This window comes from Galeopterus variegatus, unplaced genomic scaffold (assembly GCF_000696425.1).
Source record: "Galeopterus variegatus unplaced genomic scaffold, G_variegatus-3.0.2 Scaffold5533, whole genome shotgun sequence".
Classification (NCBI taxonomy): domain Eukaryota; kingdom Metazoa; phylum Chordata; class Mammalia; order Dermoptera; family Cynocephalidae; genus Galeopterus; species Galeopterus variegatus.
This window is the reverse complement of record NW_007731644.1, coordinates 26,755-40,975: the sequence shown is the minus strand read 5'-3', so window position 1 is coordinate 40,975 and position 14,221 is coordinate 26,755. Positions and strand designations below refer to the sequence as shown.

Below are 14,221 nucleotides of genomic sequence, written 5' to 3'. Positions count from 1 at the left end.
CCGAACCCTCGGACGGGAGCGCCGCCGCGCTTCCCAAGCGGCGCACTATCCAGTGCGCCACCGGGCCGGCCCCGAAATGCAGAACTTTTAAGTGCTTGTCATATAATGAGATCAGTAGTTTAACGTAGATGATTATAATGTAGATGGCTTACTACCTTTTTGTTAACAGAGTGCAGGCAGTAATATAGTACAGACAATTCATTTGAGCAGTGAAAATAATATAATTGTGTGTCATGCTTTGTCCCACACAGTTGAGATTGCTGTACAATTATGTACTATTTTCTTCCTTACAGTCTTAAAATTAAAGAATTCTAGAAAATTGAGAAACCTAAGAATATATCAGCATTATGAATAGTTTCTGGTTTAAAACTTTTTTTTTTTTAAATTCAGATTTGCCTCTTGACACTGACGTAGAAAATGAAAAAACATCTACGATCGTATTGGCAGAGATGCTTGGTGGCATGATATGGGAGGACTTGTCTGACTGCCTCATCAAAAACTGTTTGGTTTATTCTATTCCAACAAATAGCAGCAAGTTACAGCAATATGAAGAGGTAAGAGCAGAGATATCACAGAAGATTTTAAGACCCTGTCGGTTCCTACTGCTGTCTTTTGTATTTCCTTGGAGATCTTTTATTCTTCAGTTAACACCTTTAAGAAAATTATTAATAAGGAGTGGAAGCAAATTCCCTATAACTTTTATTTCTCTCCTGACTTCCTACTTCTTTTATTGGGGAACTATGTTTTATTATTAAGTATATTTTCATTATTTTTTTTATACTTGCATCAGCTATAGTAGCTATCATATGACACTTTACTTTTTTGCTTCTATTTAGTGTTTCCTTGAATGCCAAAACCAATATATTTATTTTAAAGATCTTTGCACCTTTACTAAATAGAGTCAGAAATTTCTGTTGAAGATATTCTTCTTAATGAATTTAAGGCTGGAAAAATGTATATTTTTTTCCCTAGTAATTGATGATCTGTTCTAAAACTGAAATGACCAGCTTGGTTCTTATTCTTTTCTGCACATTGGATTTGAATTTTAATATTAAAGTGGAATATATGTATATAATTCTTTCCCTTTTTTTTCCTTGTGTTTCTCAGATCATACAATCCACTGAAGAATTTGAAAATGCCCTAAAGGAGATGAGGTTTTTAAAAGGAGATACTACTGATTTGCTGAAATATGCCCGTAACGTCAACTCTCATTTTGCTAACAAGAAGTGCCAGGATGTGATTGTGGCAGCCAGAAACCTAATGACCTCTGAAATTCACAACACTGTGAAGGTACTAGGGTTATATTACATTGTATTTAGGAAGCAGCTCATTTTTGAGAAGCATGTGGTAAAGTGGAAGAGAGCATGACAGTTGCTGAGTTCACTGAGGCAAGTAATTAATCTTTTGAACATTAGTTTTGTCCCCTTTAAAGTAGTCCTAATATCTACCCCTTTTATTGGGTATTGTGAGGTCCAGATAAGATAATACACATGAAGGCTTTGTATAAGTTGAAAACATCTACATGAATGTAATGGATTACTGTTGTTGAAATCAGACTGTAAATTATTTTTGTTTTTATTGCTCGAGATTTTAGTATACAATTTTGTGACAGATATTCTTGGGCTTTATTATGTTCAGAGATTATATCCTATTTGAAAATGTTGATTTCATCTCAGGCTCATAGAGGGACTAGTTAAAATAATGAAACAAGTAAACAAAAAGATAGGGTATAAGTAATTACCTGCAAAGGCAGTGTACTAATTAATTTGAATTGAGGGTAATTTACACCTTTGACCTTAGATAATTCTGTGCATTTTCTTTTCTATTTTTTTTCCATAGCTTACATATATAAAATAATATTTGGTAAATGCAGGGTATTACTTAGATTAAAGCAAAGTGTAGACTAAGACGGTCCCTTAATAGAAGATTCCTCTGCCATTTTTCTGCTGTCAGTGAGGAGATTGGGCCCTTCCTCCCTTAATCTCTTCTTCTGCCATCCCAGATTTTCCATGATGCACCCTGTTATTTTATCCACTTCAAAAAAATAAGTAGCGCCATTTGAAGTGCACAGATATTAACACATTGTTGGGAAAATGGAACAATTTGGTCAGGCTCCCCTTGCCTTGGAGCTGGTTCAGGGTGGTTCAATAAGCGTGTGCCTGCAAGGCGGTGCTGCTTTGGCTGGTGTTTTACTGCCCTGGGCACGTACATGTTTTTCCAGACCTGCAGCTTCTAAGGACCGTGTGGCCGGTTATCTAGCTTATAGACCTACGTGAAGGTGTCTGGTGACCCAGCCTGGCGTGAAGGTGTCTGGTGACCCATCCTGGCATGGAGGGGTCTGGTGACCCAGCCTGGCATGTGAAGGGTTTGTGACCCAGTCTGTGAGTGGGCTTGGGGGGGTTCTGGGAGCTCCAGACCCAGCCCTAGCTCAACCATTGGCCCAGTTGGTTCAGGATTACCAGCAGGTAAAAGAGCCCCAACAACTAGCATGGTACCAGCCTGGCATGTGAAGGGTTTGTGACCCAGTCTGTGAGTGGGCTTGGGGGGGTTCTGGGACTTCCAGACCCAGCCCTAGCTCAACCATTGGCCCAGTTGGTTCAGGATTACCAGCAGGTAAAAGAGCCCCAACAACTAGCATGGTCACCTAGCTTTACAATTGGTGTCACGAACAGGATTAAGAGGTAGACAATGGTGCTGTGAGCAGGATTCACTACATTAGCCTTGCAATAGCCAGACACGCATTCTGATTGGACGGGGCTGGGCAGGAGGTGAGCCTTGACCTGTGACTGGCTGAGGTTTGGCGCGGGTGGGCTTGGGTGTTGGCACCGGCGGGCTTGTTTACTGTGGAGAAGAACCAGGAAGGGCGCCATATTGCCAGGGGGTGTCCCTGTTCAGGCGCCCATGGGGTCCCTACAGTGACAACCAAAAATATCTCCAGATGTTGCCAAATGTCCCCTGGACGATGCAGTGTTCCCTGATTGAGAACCACTGCTCTAGATTCTAATCTGGTTCTTTCTCTTGACATTTATGCCCTAGAATTAGATCTAAACTGCCCAACTTTGAAATGCTCCTCTTCTCTTTTCTAAAAGCCATTTTCCATATAGTTGCTTTTCATGGTTTTCATCTAAGTTCTCTCTAAAACATCCCCCTATATGTACTCACTATTTTCCCAAAAGATCTATGAAGTTATGTGTTTGTTGTTAGTTTTGTTTTTACATTTTGACCTGAGAGATATTGCATTAGATCTTACCTTTTTCCATCTTAGATTCCTTCTCCCTCCTCTTGAAGTCACTTTTTAAAATCATATATATTTTGAGCCTAGTATTTTCAGACAAATCTTAGCATTTTTTTAGTGGTCCCTATAATTATATTTTTTCATCAGCATTCTAATCTTAGCCATAATTATTGGCTACCTAGGCCCTGACATTTGTATTGTCATTTAAACTTCTTAACAGCCCTCTGAAGTATGAGTACATATTATTATACCATTTTACAGATTAGGAAGCCAAATCTGCTGACTTAAACATTTTTATTAGACTTGGAACTGTTTCTATTAGCAATTTTCTGTAGAGGTCCAGTATGTGCAGAGCAGAGCTGCTGTTCTTGCAGTGGGAATAGGGAGCGGGCTGTCTTCACCTGCTTAATCTCTCCTTTTTTTTGCCCCTGAGGCATCTTTGAGAAGCAGAGTTTGAAAGCTGTTATTAGTACAGTTTATTCATTTTACAGTGAGAAAATTGAGATCCAGAAAGGTTACATGACTTTGTTAAAAGTTAGGGTAAAAAATATCTCTGTTTGCAGACTTTCAGCCTAGGGTTCTTTCATTTATCCCAACCAAGTCTGGGAATTTTTATTCTATATAAATGTTAGGGAGGCTTTTTGGGGTTTGGTTTGGAGGTTTTTTTTAAGGGGAATATGTGCTTGTCTGGGTGAGTTAATTCTTAGACTAAGCCAACACATGTATCTGGTGCAAAATAATTTGTTTTTTTTTAGACAATGGAACCCAAAATTATACTGGTCTTAATAATTTAATAGTTTAGACTGAGAAAGATGATTTGTGAAGGTCTTTCGATTTACCTGAAATCTTGGGCTAGTTGCACTGCTTTGCTGTTTTTATCAAGATTAAGAGTGTTTGGAAGGGGCCGGCCCTGTGGCTCACTCGGGAAAGTGCGGTGCTGATAACACCAAGGCCAAGGGTTCGGATCCCACATAGGGATGGCCGGTTAGCTCACTGGGTGAGCGTGGTGCTGACAACACCAAGTCAAGGGTTAAGATCCCCTTACCGGTCATCTTTGAAAAAAAAAAAAAGAGTGTTTGGAAGAATTCCACAGTAAAGAGTATTATTCTTTCTGATGACATGCTCTCACCCAAGACTGAGGAGTCTTTAAATACTTAGATCCTTTAATTCCTCTGTAGACCCACAGTTTTATCATCATGGAAGCAACCAATATCATATTGCTCACTGTATGCTTGCATTTGAATTATTCTGAAAACAATGCATTTTCTGTTTCTGTGTTTGAATCTTAGATTACTCCTGATTCTAAGATAAGTGTGCCAGACTTACCCAGTCCTAATGAGGATGACAAGCTAAAAGTACAGAAAGTGTCCAAAACTCAGTTCAACGAAGTGGTGAATTTAGAGCCTGAGAATACATTGGACCAACATTCCTTTTCTTTGCCCACATGCCGCATCAGTGAGTCTGTGAAGAAATTAATGGAACTTGCCTATCAGACTTTACTAGAGGCAACGACAAGCAGTGATCAGTGGTATGAATTCTGAGTTGTCTGAAAATGGCAGTGACTTGGTTAAATGCATATCTGACTAGACATTTATTGAGAAAATTTGCTGGAATTCTTTGGGTTTTCTTATCCTATTAGTTAATTTTTTTCCTCTAAAAAAACACAGTACATACACAGATACATATTGATCTCTAACTTTTATTTACAATAACATATAGATGTTAGAGCAAAGCAGAAGAAATAGATGCACATATGTGGATGGACAAATGGGTTTCTTTGACAGTAAAAACTGGTAATCATTTTTTAACAAAAAGCTCTTTAATTTTTGTTTAATTTTTTACTTTCATTTGAATTGAATGATATTACATGAGAAAGTACGTGCAAAGAACTTTGAACATGGGGGCCGGCCCGGTGGCGCACTGCTACAGTGCGCCGCTTGGGAAGCGCGGTGGCGCTCCCGCCGAGGGTTCGGATCCCACATACAGACCGGCTGCTCACTGGCTGAGTGAGGTGCGGGAGCAACACCGAGGATTGCGATCCCGTTGCCCGTCCCGGTCCGGTACGGGCGCGACACTGAGGGTTGTGATCCGTTGCCGGTCACGAAAAAAGACAAAAAAAGGAAAAAAAAAAAGAACTTTGAACATGACCTGGAAAATGATTAATACTCAAATGTGAATTGTTACTGGTGGCGGTGGTAATAGTAATAGTTGATCTGTTCCAGCTTGCTCTGGCTCTTTAGCTTAATATTCTTTTTACCTTTTGAAATCCAGGCCATAATTAATTTACATTTTAAATGTTTATTTTTAAAGCAATAACAATTTGTCAGGCAGCCAGGTAGAAGGAAAAGAATGGAACATACCAAAGATCTGGCTTCATCTTTTCAAGATGACTTCCAACCCACATTGTATTTGGGGTACCTCAAACTCTATTCCATATCTTGTACTGAATCTCTTTTTGTTTAATAAGCTCTTTCCCTACTCCTAGACTAAATTGAGAAGAGTGGCAGACCATAGTCCAAGTTGACTGCAGAGCAGATTTACAAAAGCCTCTTTAGTTTGAATCTATGTTTAGCAGTTTTTTACTTATTCTCAGTAGAAAACAATTTCAGTTAGGGCTTGACTTGATCAAATTGCATCTTCAGATGTGCTTCTAGAGTTTTGGTTTTTATCTCTACATGCAAACAAACTTCTTTATTTTATTCTGCTCTAGGAAGAACATGTTTTCCAAGATACTTCCTTGGCTTTAATGAATCATTATATTCACAAATTCATCCAGTTTTGATTATAAGTAGGAAGAAAAAACTTCCTTATAAAGGAAGTATATTCCTTTGGCAAAATAAATATAGGAGTGACTGTTTCTTCACATGGTGTTTTCCTGAAATATACCAGACCAGAAGTTAGAGATGCAGTGCAGTATTTCTTAAATTTTTTTTTTTTTCCGTGTCCGGCAATGGATTGCAACCCTCAGTGTCGCCCCCGTACCGGACCGGGACCGGCAACGGGATCGCAACCCTCGGTGTTGCCCCCGCGCCTCGCTCAGCCAGTGAGTGGGAACCGGTCTGTATGTGGGATCCGAACCCTCGGCGGGAGCGCTGCCGCGCTTCTCAAGCGGCATGCTAGCGCAGTGCGCCACCGGGCCGGCCCTTTCTTAAATTTTTTAAGAACACAGAACATCAAACAATATTTTTGTATACTGAATATATCTATGTACATTCTTTCCTCTAAAAGAGATAGTTTTTAACAGGACAACAAAAACACAAATTACACTACAACAACCCTCTTCCCCATTATCAAACCTCAGACAGTGATGGATTCATCAAAAATAAAATGAAATAGGGGCCGGCCCGGTGGCGCACTGGATAGTGCGCCGCTTGGGAAGCGCAGCGGCGCTCCCGCCCGAGGGTTCGGATCCCACGTACAGACCGGTTCCCGCTCACTGGCTGAGCGAGGCGCGGGAGCAACACCGAGGGTTGCAATCCCGTTGCCGGTCCCCGGTCTGGTACGGGGGCAACACTGAGGGTTGCGATCCGTTGCCGGACACGGAAAAAAAAAAAAAAAAAAAAAAAAAAAAAAAAAAAAATGAAATAGTTTAATAAGGTAATCAAGTAGTAACAGCACATTATCATAGTAATCAAGTAGTAACAATGTTTTGGGGTATGATTTATTTTTCTAAATATTTGTTGAATTTCTGTGAGTTATTCTAGGTACATAGTTTAAGATATTCTTATGTAGAGGTAAGCTACACAAACCTTATATTTGCTCTTTTAAACTGTGTTTAAACAATAATCTTTAGGTGTTTTAAGGCTAGATGTAAAGGGCAAAAAATCTTGAGGGCTAGATTCTATTCTAGAAATGTTGATTCATCTCCTTGCATTGGGGTAAGAAGGAGAAAAAATGAAAGCTGAAAATCAGGCTGATTCTAAAAGAACCAAGTGAGTGCCTTTATTGATACCTTGCCCTTTGCAGAGTGCATCAGTGAGAAGGTGACATTTGCTTGAGGCTTAGCTCCGTTTTATACTGAAGGGATACACTGGGTGCTGGCAGAACACAAATTGATAAATGGAAAAGAGACTTTGGGTTGAATGCTGCAGTCCTTAAAATTATTAATGGGATCCTGGTTTTTAGAACTGCAGTCTAGTTAGTAAATACTGGTTGAGAATATATTTCCATCTAGGTTAATGGTGTTTTCAGCAGTGATCAAGGCAGGTATTCTTTTCAACTGTAGTTTTAGCTGATGACTCTCATTGATAGTACACTTAGTTTGAATTTTTTTCTCATTTTCAGTATATCCTTATGCTTTCTGTTAAATCTTTGTTTTCCTTTTAGTGCTGTTCAACTTTTCTACTCAGTGAGGAATATCTTTCATTTGTTCCATGATGTTGTACCAACATATCACAAGTAAGTGCCACCGTATGTCGTTTCTGTATAATAATTGTACATCTAAAATGTTTGTAAGACAAATTAAAACCAGTAATTTTGTATTTCCACCAAAGGTATTTTGTTTGCTAAAATGACTTGATCATAAAAACTATAATCTCGTAGTATATAGTTGGTGACACAAATTTCAAAACCTCAAAGAACTTTATTCTGTTTTTGATGCTAGACATTTTCTTTTTTACTTTTTGTTGTTGTTGTTGTTGTTGGTGGTTGGCTGGTACATGCATCTGAACCCTTGACCTTGGTGTTATCAGCACCATGCTCTGAGTGAGCTAACTCGCCAGCCCTTGATACTAGGCATTTTCAGACTGCCTTTCTTTACTTGATTAAAAAACAAAAAGGTCATCACTCCATATTGCTTTCCGGCTAACGTACCACATTTTCCCTTGGCATTCTTAGCTCTGCAGATGATACCATGAGATTGCTATTTAACTGTCAAGTATGATCAGCCATTCTTCCTAGGTATCTTAGGCTGTATTTACCTTTAGTCTTGGGTTTTAAAATTTTCTTTTAATGTTAATCTGAAAAGTTACTCAACTCTAAGCCTTCAGGAGTTCTCTCTGTTATTTGAATTAAGCATTTTGGATGCCTTTTATATATGTTTTTAATAATATGTCAACAAAGCTATTCCATAGCCAAAGACTGTTTCCAAAGAAAAATCAGTTTATTATTTGAAGTATTCTTTTAGTTCAGATTTTTGAACAATTGATGTCTTTAACTAGGCCCACCTGTTGTTTTTATTATAAAAGAGAGCTTATTTATTGTGAACCTTATTACTTTATTTGTATTCCCTTTGCTGTGGTTTAAAATTCTTATTTCACTTTCTAAATAGTCAAGTAATGGAAACGAGAAAAGATATTAGGGTCAGCTGATTGCCTTATCCTTGGGGATTCAGAGACAGATGGCTTAGAAATTTCCATGTCTCAGAAACATTTTTCACACTATCGTGGGGTTTGATTTGCCTCTTGTTTTCCTTTGTATGATCTTGGAATTTTGTGCTGGACCAATGGTACACAAACTTTAGTGTGCTTTGGAATTGCCTGGAAGCCTTATTAAGGCACAGGGTTTTGGATCCTGTGCCCAAGGTTTCTTTGATATTTTTTTGTGGGTGGCTGCTGACATGGGGATCTGAACCCTTGACCTTGGTGTTATATCAGCACACTCTAACCAACTGAACTAACTGGCCAGCCACCGTTCCCAAGGATTCTGATTCAGTAAGTCTGGGGTAGGGCCTGGATTTTTAACAAATTTCCAGGTGACGCTGATGTTACTTGTCTTGTCACTTTGAGAACCACTGTCCTAGATTATGGTTCTCAGTTTTGGCAGTATTTTAGAGTCACTTATGGAGCTTTAAAAATATATATATTTGCCTCGGCCCTACTCATAGAACTTTTGATTTATGGATCTGTGTAAGACCCATGCATCTGTAGTTTTTTGAAGCCCCACAAATTATTCTTATGTAAACATAAAGCTCAGAATGAGGACAGTTGTTTTAGCTTGTTGGTTTCTGACTTGTATATCCTAGGCTGATACTGAATCAGCAAACTAGAAAGTGTTAAACTGAATAACTACTAGTGATAAACAGCAGAAATATAAGATTTATCCCCAAGCTGGGTAGATAGACCAGTGTATGTGGGAGAATTAAATTGTGATTTTCAATGCTGAATGAAAAGTAAAATCACCTGGGAAAATTTTAAAACGTATAAATGCCCTGGTTTCAGTCTCAGAGGTTGTGATTTAATTTGTTTGGGGTAAAGTCTAAACATCTGTATATTTTAAAATTTTCCAGCTGATTCTAATCTGTAGTCAGCTTTGAAAAGTAGTGAATTAGAAAAGAGTTAAATGATTTATTATACAAATGAAATAGGAAAGTGGAGAAAGGAGAAGAAAACCTGTATTTTCACAGAGTTACCAGTGTTATATTTCAAGGGAATTATTTTGCATAGCTTTGCTAGGTTTCCAGCACAAGGAGTTGACTCAGGTACGCATCTTGATTCCTTTTTTCTATTTTTGTTAATCACTGGGATAGTTTTATAGGATAAGGTCACATTTAGGCAGAACAGCCTTCTTCTGAATGGGAGTGATGAGATTGCATTTTATGTACAGCATTTACAAAGCAGACAATTATTACAGCCTAGAAATACATTAGAGGAATAGTGGCTTTTTATCAACCCCAACTTCAGTAACAGGTGGTTTCTTTTTTTGTCCCTCCTCCTGGCTTAGGGAGAACCTTCAAAAACTGCCCCAGTTGGCTGCAATTCACCACAACAACTGCATGTATATTGCTCACCACTTGCTGACCCTCGGGCATCAGTTCAGATTACGTTTTGTCCCTATTCTTTGTGATGGCACTACTACTTTTGTGGATCTTGTACCTGGATTCAGGAGACTTGGTAACTGATACCTTAAATTTAGGAAAACATGGATTATGCCACTTCTCACCTAATATCTTTGTAACTTATGAACGAGGTGGTAGAAATTAGGTCCTGAGCTGTACTGGAAAGTGGGAAGGCATTTAATTTGCAAGTGTTCTGGTTATTTAATTTTATAAAGTGAATGTAGTCTTTGTGGAAGCATTACTTTTTCGTGACATGATTTCATGGTACATTAGAGTTTCAGACTGCTTGCTGGTGTGCATTGAATTCACCACATCAGAGGTATGTCAATAGAATGACACATTATAAGATTTGTATTGTGACAATTCTGTTAGCATTGTTGGTAAGAGCTCACTAATATCAGTGCTTGTTCTCTTGCAAAACTCTAAGACAGTTCCCCCCTCATACACCTCCCTTAGTTTTACTTGGGATTATTAAAAATCAAAAGAAATGAAATGTGGGTAAATCAGTATGTTTACTATAATGGTAGCCTAAGAAAAGTAGAGCATCTATATGGTTCACTTAGCTTTTCAATTCTTGACTGTTCACTGAGGTGGGTAGATATATCAGAATAATAAGTACTTCCTTCTTCTATATAAGTAATTTTTCTTAGCTGACTCTGACTCTAGGCAAACTATTAGGAAGGCTTGTTATTATCCTGAGGGTGGGGTTGGAGGGGCTGGATAATATAAGTGATTGTTTCTAATATCTTTAGGACAGCTTTATGATGTTATCTAACAATTGTTTTCATATAGGCAGAACTGATACATGGTTTATGCTTGTCTCTCCTCTTCTACCCTGGTTTTGCAGTGTGTAATCAACCAGCATTTAGAACTCTTTATTCTGTTTTCCCGTCATAGGGACAGAGTGTTTTTTGGCCCAAATGCGGGCACAGAAAGGTGAACTTCTGGAAAGATTATCAAGTGCTAGGAACTTTTCAAACATGGACGATGAAGAGAATTATTCTGCAGCAAGTAAAGCAATCCGGCAGGTGGGAGGCTGTTGCTGGTGCTGGAATTTATACTCTATCCTTAGATGTCCCCACCCCTTTTTCTAAAAAAAGTAGCAAAGAACATGTAACAAGTAGCTCAGCTGATTTCCCACACTCTCGTTTGGAAAATCTAGATATCTTTTATAGTCATGTTTAAGAACTTTTTTTACCGCTGCCCCACCAAGACAACAGGAAGTTATCTTTCCATCGACCCAATAATGTGACTAGTTATCTAGAAAGTCTGTCATAGCTATAGTTGACTCATGAACTTGGGTTTGAGAAATGTGAAATGTTGGCTTTCCTCTTAATGCCCCTGTCTTCCATGTAAGTTGCTGTATTTTTCTGACAGGTACTTCATCACCTAAAGAGACTTGGAATTGTGTGGCAGGATGTCCTGCCAGTGAATATATATTGCAAAGCTATGGGGACCTTACTCAATACAGCAATTTCTGAGATCATTGGCAGAATCACTGCCCTAGAGGTAAGAGCCATTAGATGCTTCACCAGATTTGAGATGCCGTTCTTGTCTCAGATGATCACTTTACTTAGGAAATGATGTTGAAGTCTCATTTTTAGTCAACACAGATGGTAGAAGAAATTGTTCATGTTTCATTATGCTGTTACATTTTCAGTTTTGCCTTAATTTTATTTTGCTGGAGACTTGCTAATCTCTATCTTTTATACCTTTTTATGAAAGTCGGATTATACTGCTTCTCAACCTAGAATCTATAAATTAGCAATGAGGAAATTGGAAACTAGTTAGTGGTCTTGAGATGTATTGTATAGTATGAAGTCATTTAATTTGCAAATGAACTAAATAATTTAATTTAGTAAAGGGAATGTACTCTTGTGCAGTTACCACTTTTCTAACACACTGTTGCAGTTGAGATTATATGTATGATCCTACAGGAAAATTGCCTGGACTTCATTATCTAATACCTGTAAAGCATAGATTGACTATACCCATATTTGTAATAACATCCCCTGGTTTGCAGCAAGCTGTGCCACATTCTGCTGGAGAATTGGGTTCTTTCAGGCAGGCAAACTAAGTTACTGACAATTTATTTAAACATATTTTGTGTCATTTTAGCTCTAGGAGTGTTGTCAGAGAGATGAATCTAGTGTCCAGTAAGGTGTGCTAAATTGGTTGGAAAACATTGCTGTAGCTGACCCAATTCTATTCTGTTGGATTTCCTTTGTGCAAAACCAGGACATCTCTACTGAAGATGGTGATAGATTATATTCCTTATGCAAAACAGTGATGGATGAAGGACCCCAAGTATTTGCTCCTTTATCTGAAGAAAGCAAGAATAAGAAATATCAAGAAGAGGTTCCAGTCTATGTGCCAAAATGGATGCCATTCAAAGAACTGATGATGATACTACAAGCCAGCTTGCAAGAAATTGGGGATAGGTGCGTGTAACCCTTCTATAGAGGCATATATCTCCCCGCAGCTACAAAAGAATAATAGTGCCATTGGTAGCAGTGCTTTTCTCAGTGTTTCTTAATGTTACTCAGGAAAGAGTTTCATATTGAGTAGCAGCAGTTGGGGCCTTTTCATAGTCTATCATAGTGCAGATCTCATTAGTACTTTCTCCTATTTGATAACATAAAGACTTCTCATTCCTAATATTTCGGTCTTGAACATGTGGTTTTTAGGATGCTGTACAGATGATCTGGCATCTGTAAGAAGTACAGCCTTCTAACACCTAGTTGGAAATTGTTGCTTACTTTAAGCAGCAGCAGATGCATTTTAAGAATAACTTTGATATGTTAACAGAGAAATGACTTTTATCTGTCTGAAATATTCAGCATCAAACTATTGTTTGATAGACCAGCAGTCTTTGTGCAGGGAGTACAGTAGTTTTAGAGATTAAACACCATACACCTAGAAAGGATTCATCTTTTCTTAAATACAGTGGATAAGGTTTCCTATCAACATCATCAGTTAGTGTTGCTCTGCCCAGTAAGTGTATGCTATCTCATATCATAGTGTGTGGAGGTCATCAATACTGCACAAAACATAATAAATGTGGGTTAGTTACACATGCATGGATGCTTTTATATTGTCTTGGTAGACTGTTGATGAGTATGTATACATTGCATAGGGAACTCCCTGTAGAGGTTTTAGGGCCCATCTTCATCCTAGAACTACTTGTCTGTCTACTTTAGCTTGGTTTATTGCAGATGTTCAGTTATATTAGATCAGTCACCCTAGATGTGTATGAATTGTTCACAGCAGATACTGTCCATTCTAAAGCAATGTAAAAAAGATTTCTACTTGAAAAAAAATCTAATCAAAATACCTCACTTTACATTTAGTACGAAGTTTTGATTTACTCATTTGTTATTTATAAGTCCTTAGGGGGTTAGAAAAATGTCTTTAGCTAATAGGCTCCAGAGAGCAGCAGATAAGAATTTTTCTATCTGCTGTTAAAGGGCCTTCTTTCAGCCTAAGAATGATCATTAATTCCTTGTTATGAGAGAAATTATAATACTGGTATACCTAAACTTCTTTTGTCTAGGAAATTTTTTTTCTCCTAGAGATTTTAGTAAATATAAGACTAATATCTAATTGAGAAAATTTTTCACCAAAGAAACTACTTCCAGTCATGTGTAATTTAAACATTTTAAAGTTGTAAAAAAAAAAAAAAAAAAATATATATATATATATATATATATATGAAGGAATACAGTATATACAGCATGTATTCACAATTTAAAGAAAAAGAATAAATGTTCACATACTTATTACCCAACTTAAGAACAATATTACCAGTACCTTTCAACATCCCTCTGTACCCTTCTCTGAATACTCTCCATCAGAGGTAAACACTGTCTTGAACTTTGTGCTATTTTCTTTCTTTATAGTTTTACCACATTTACATATTTTCCTAAACAATATAGTTTAGGCTTGCCTGTTTTTGAACTTTCTATATGTGGAATCTTCTGTAACTTGCTTCTTTTGTTCAATATTATGTTTTTTAAACCCATTCATGATGATATGTATAGCTGCCGTTCATTTTCACTGCTGTGTCGTATTCCATTGTACAAATACTTCATAGTTTATCTATCCTGTTATTTCATATTTTCAACACTATTTGGAATTGTCAGTCTCAAAATTTTTTTTTTTTTTTTTTATAAAGATGACCGGTAAGGGGATCTCAACCCTTGGCTTGGTGT

The 14,221-nt window shown here is 37.8% G+C and overlaps 1 protein-coding gene across 2 annotated transcripts in view; it reads left to right on the top strand.

Moving 5' to 3' along the window:
- Positions 1–14,221, top strand: part of ZW10 (zw10 kinetochore protein) — a 29,866-nt gene that overhangs the window by 14,241 nt on the left and 1,404 nt on the right. For both annotated transcript variants that reach the window (XM_008589577.1, XM_008589578.1), the window contains 8 exons: positions 391–554; positions 1,108–1,290; positions 4,525–4,763; positions 7,562–7,633; positions 9,896–10,065; positions 10,908–11,038; positions 11,388–11,519; positions 12,249–12,451. In XM_008589577.1, the coding sequence (XP_008587799.1) occupies positions 391–554; positions 1,108–1,290; positions 4,525–4,763; positions 7,562–7,633; positions 9,896–10,065; positions 10,908–11,038; positions 11,388–11,519; positions 12,249–12,451 (1,294 nt within the window). The remainder of the gene's footprint in view (positions 1–390; positions 555–1,107; positions 1,291–4,524; positions 4,764–7,561; positions 7,634–9,895; positions 10,066–10,907; positions 11,039–11,387; positions 11,520–12,248; positions 12,452–14,221) is intronic.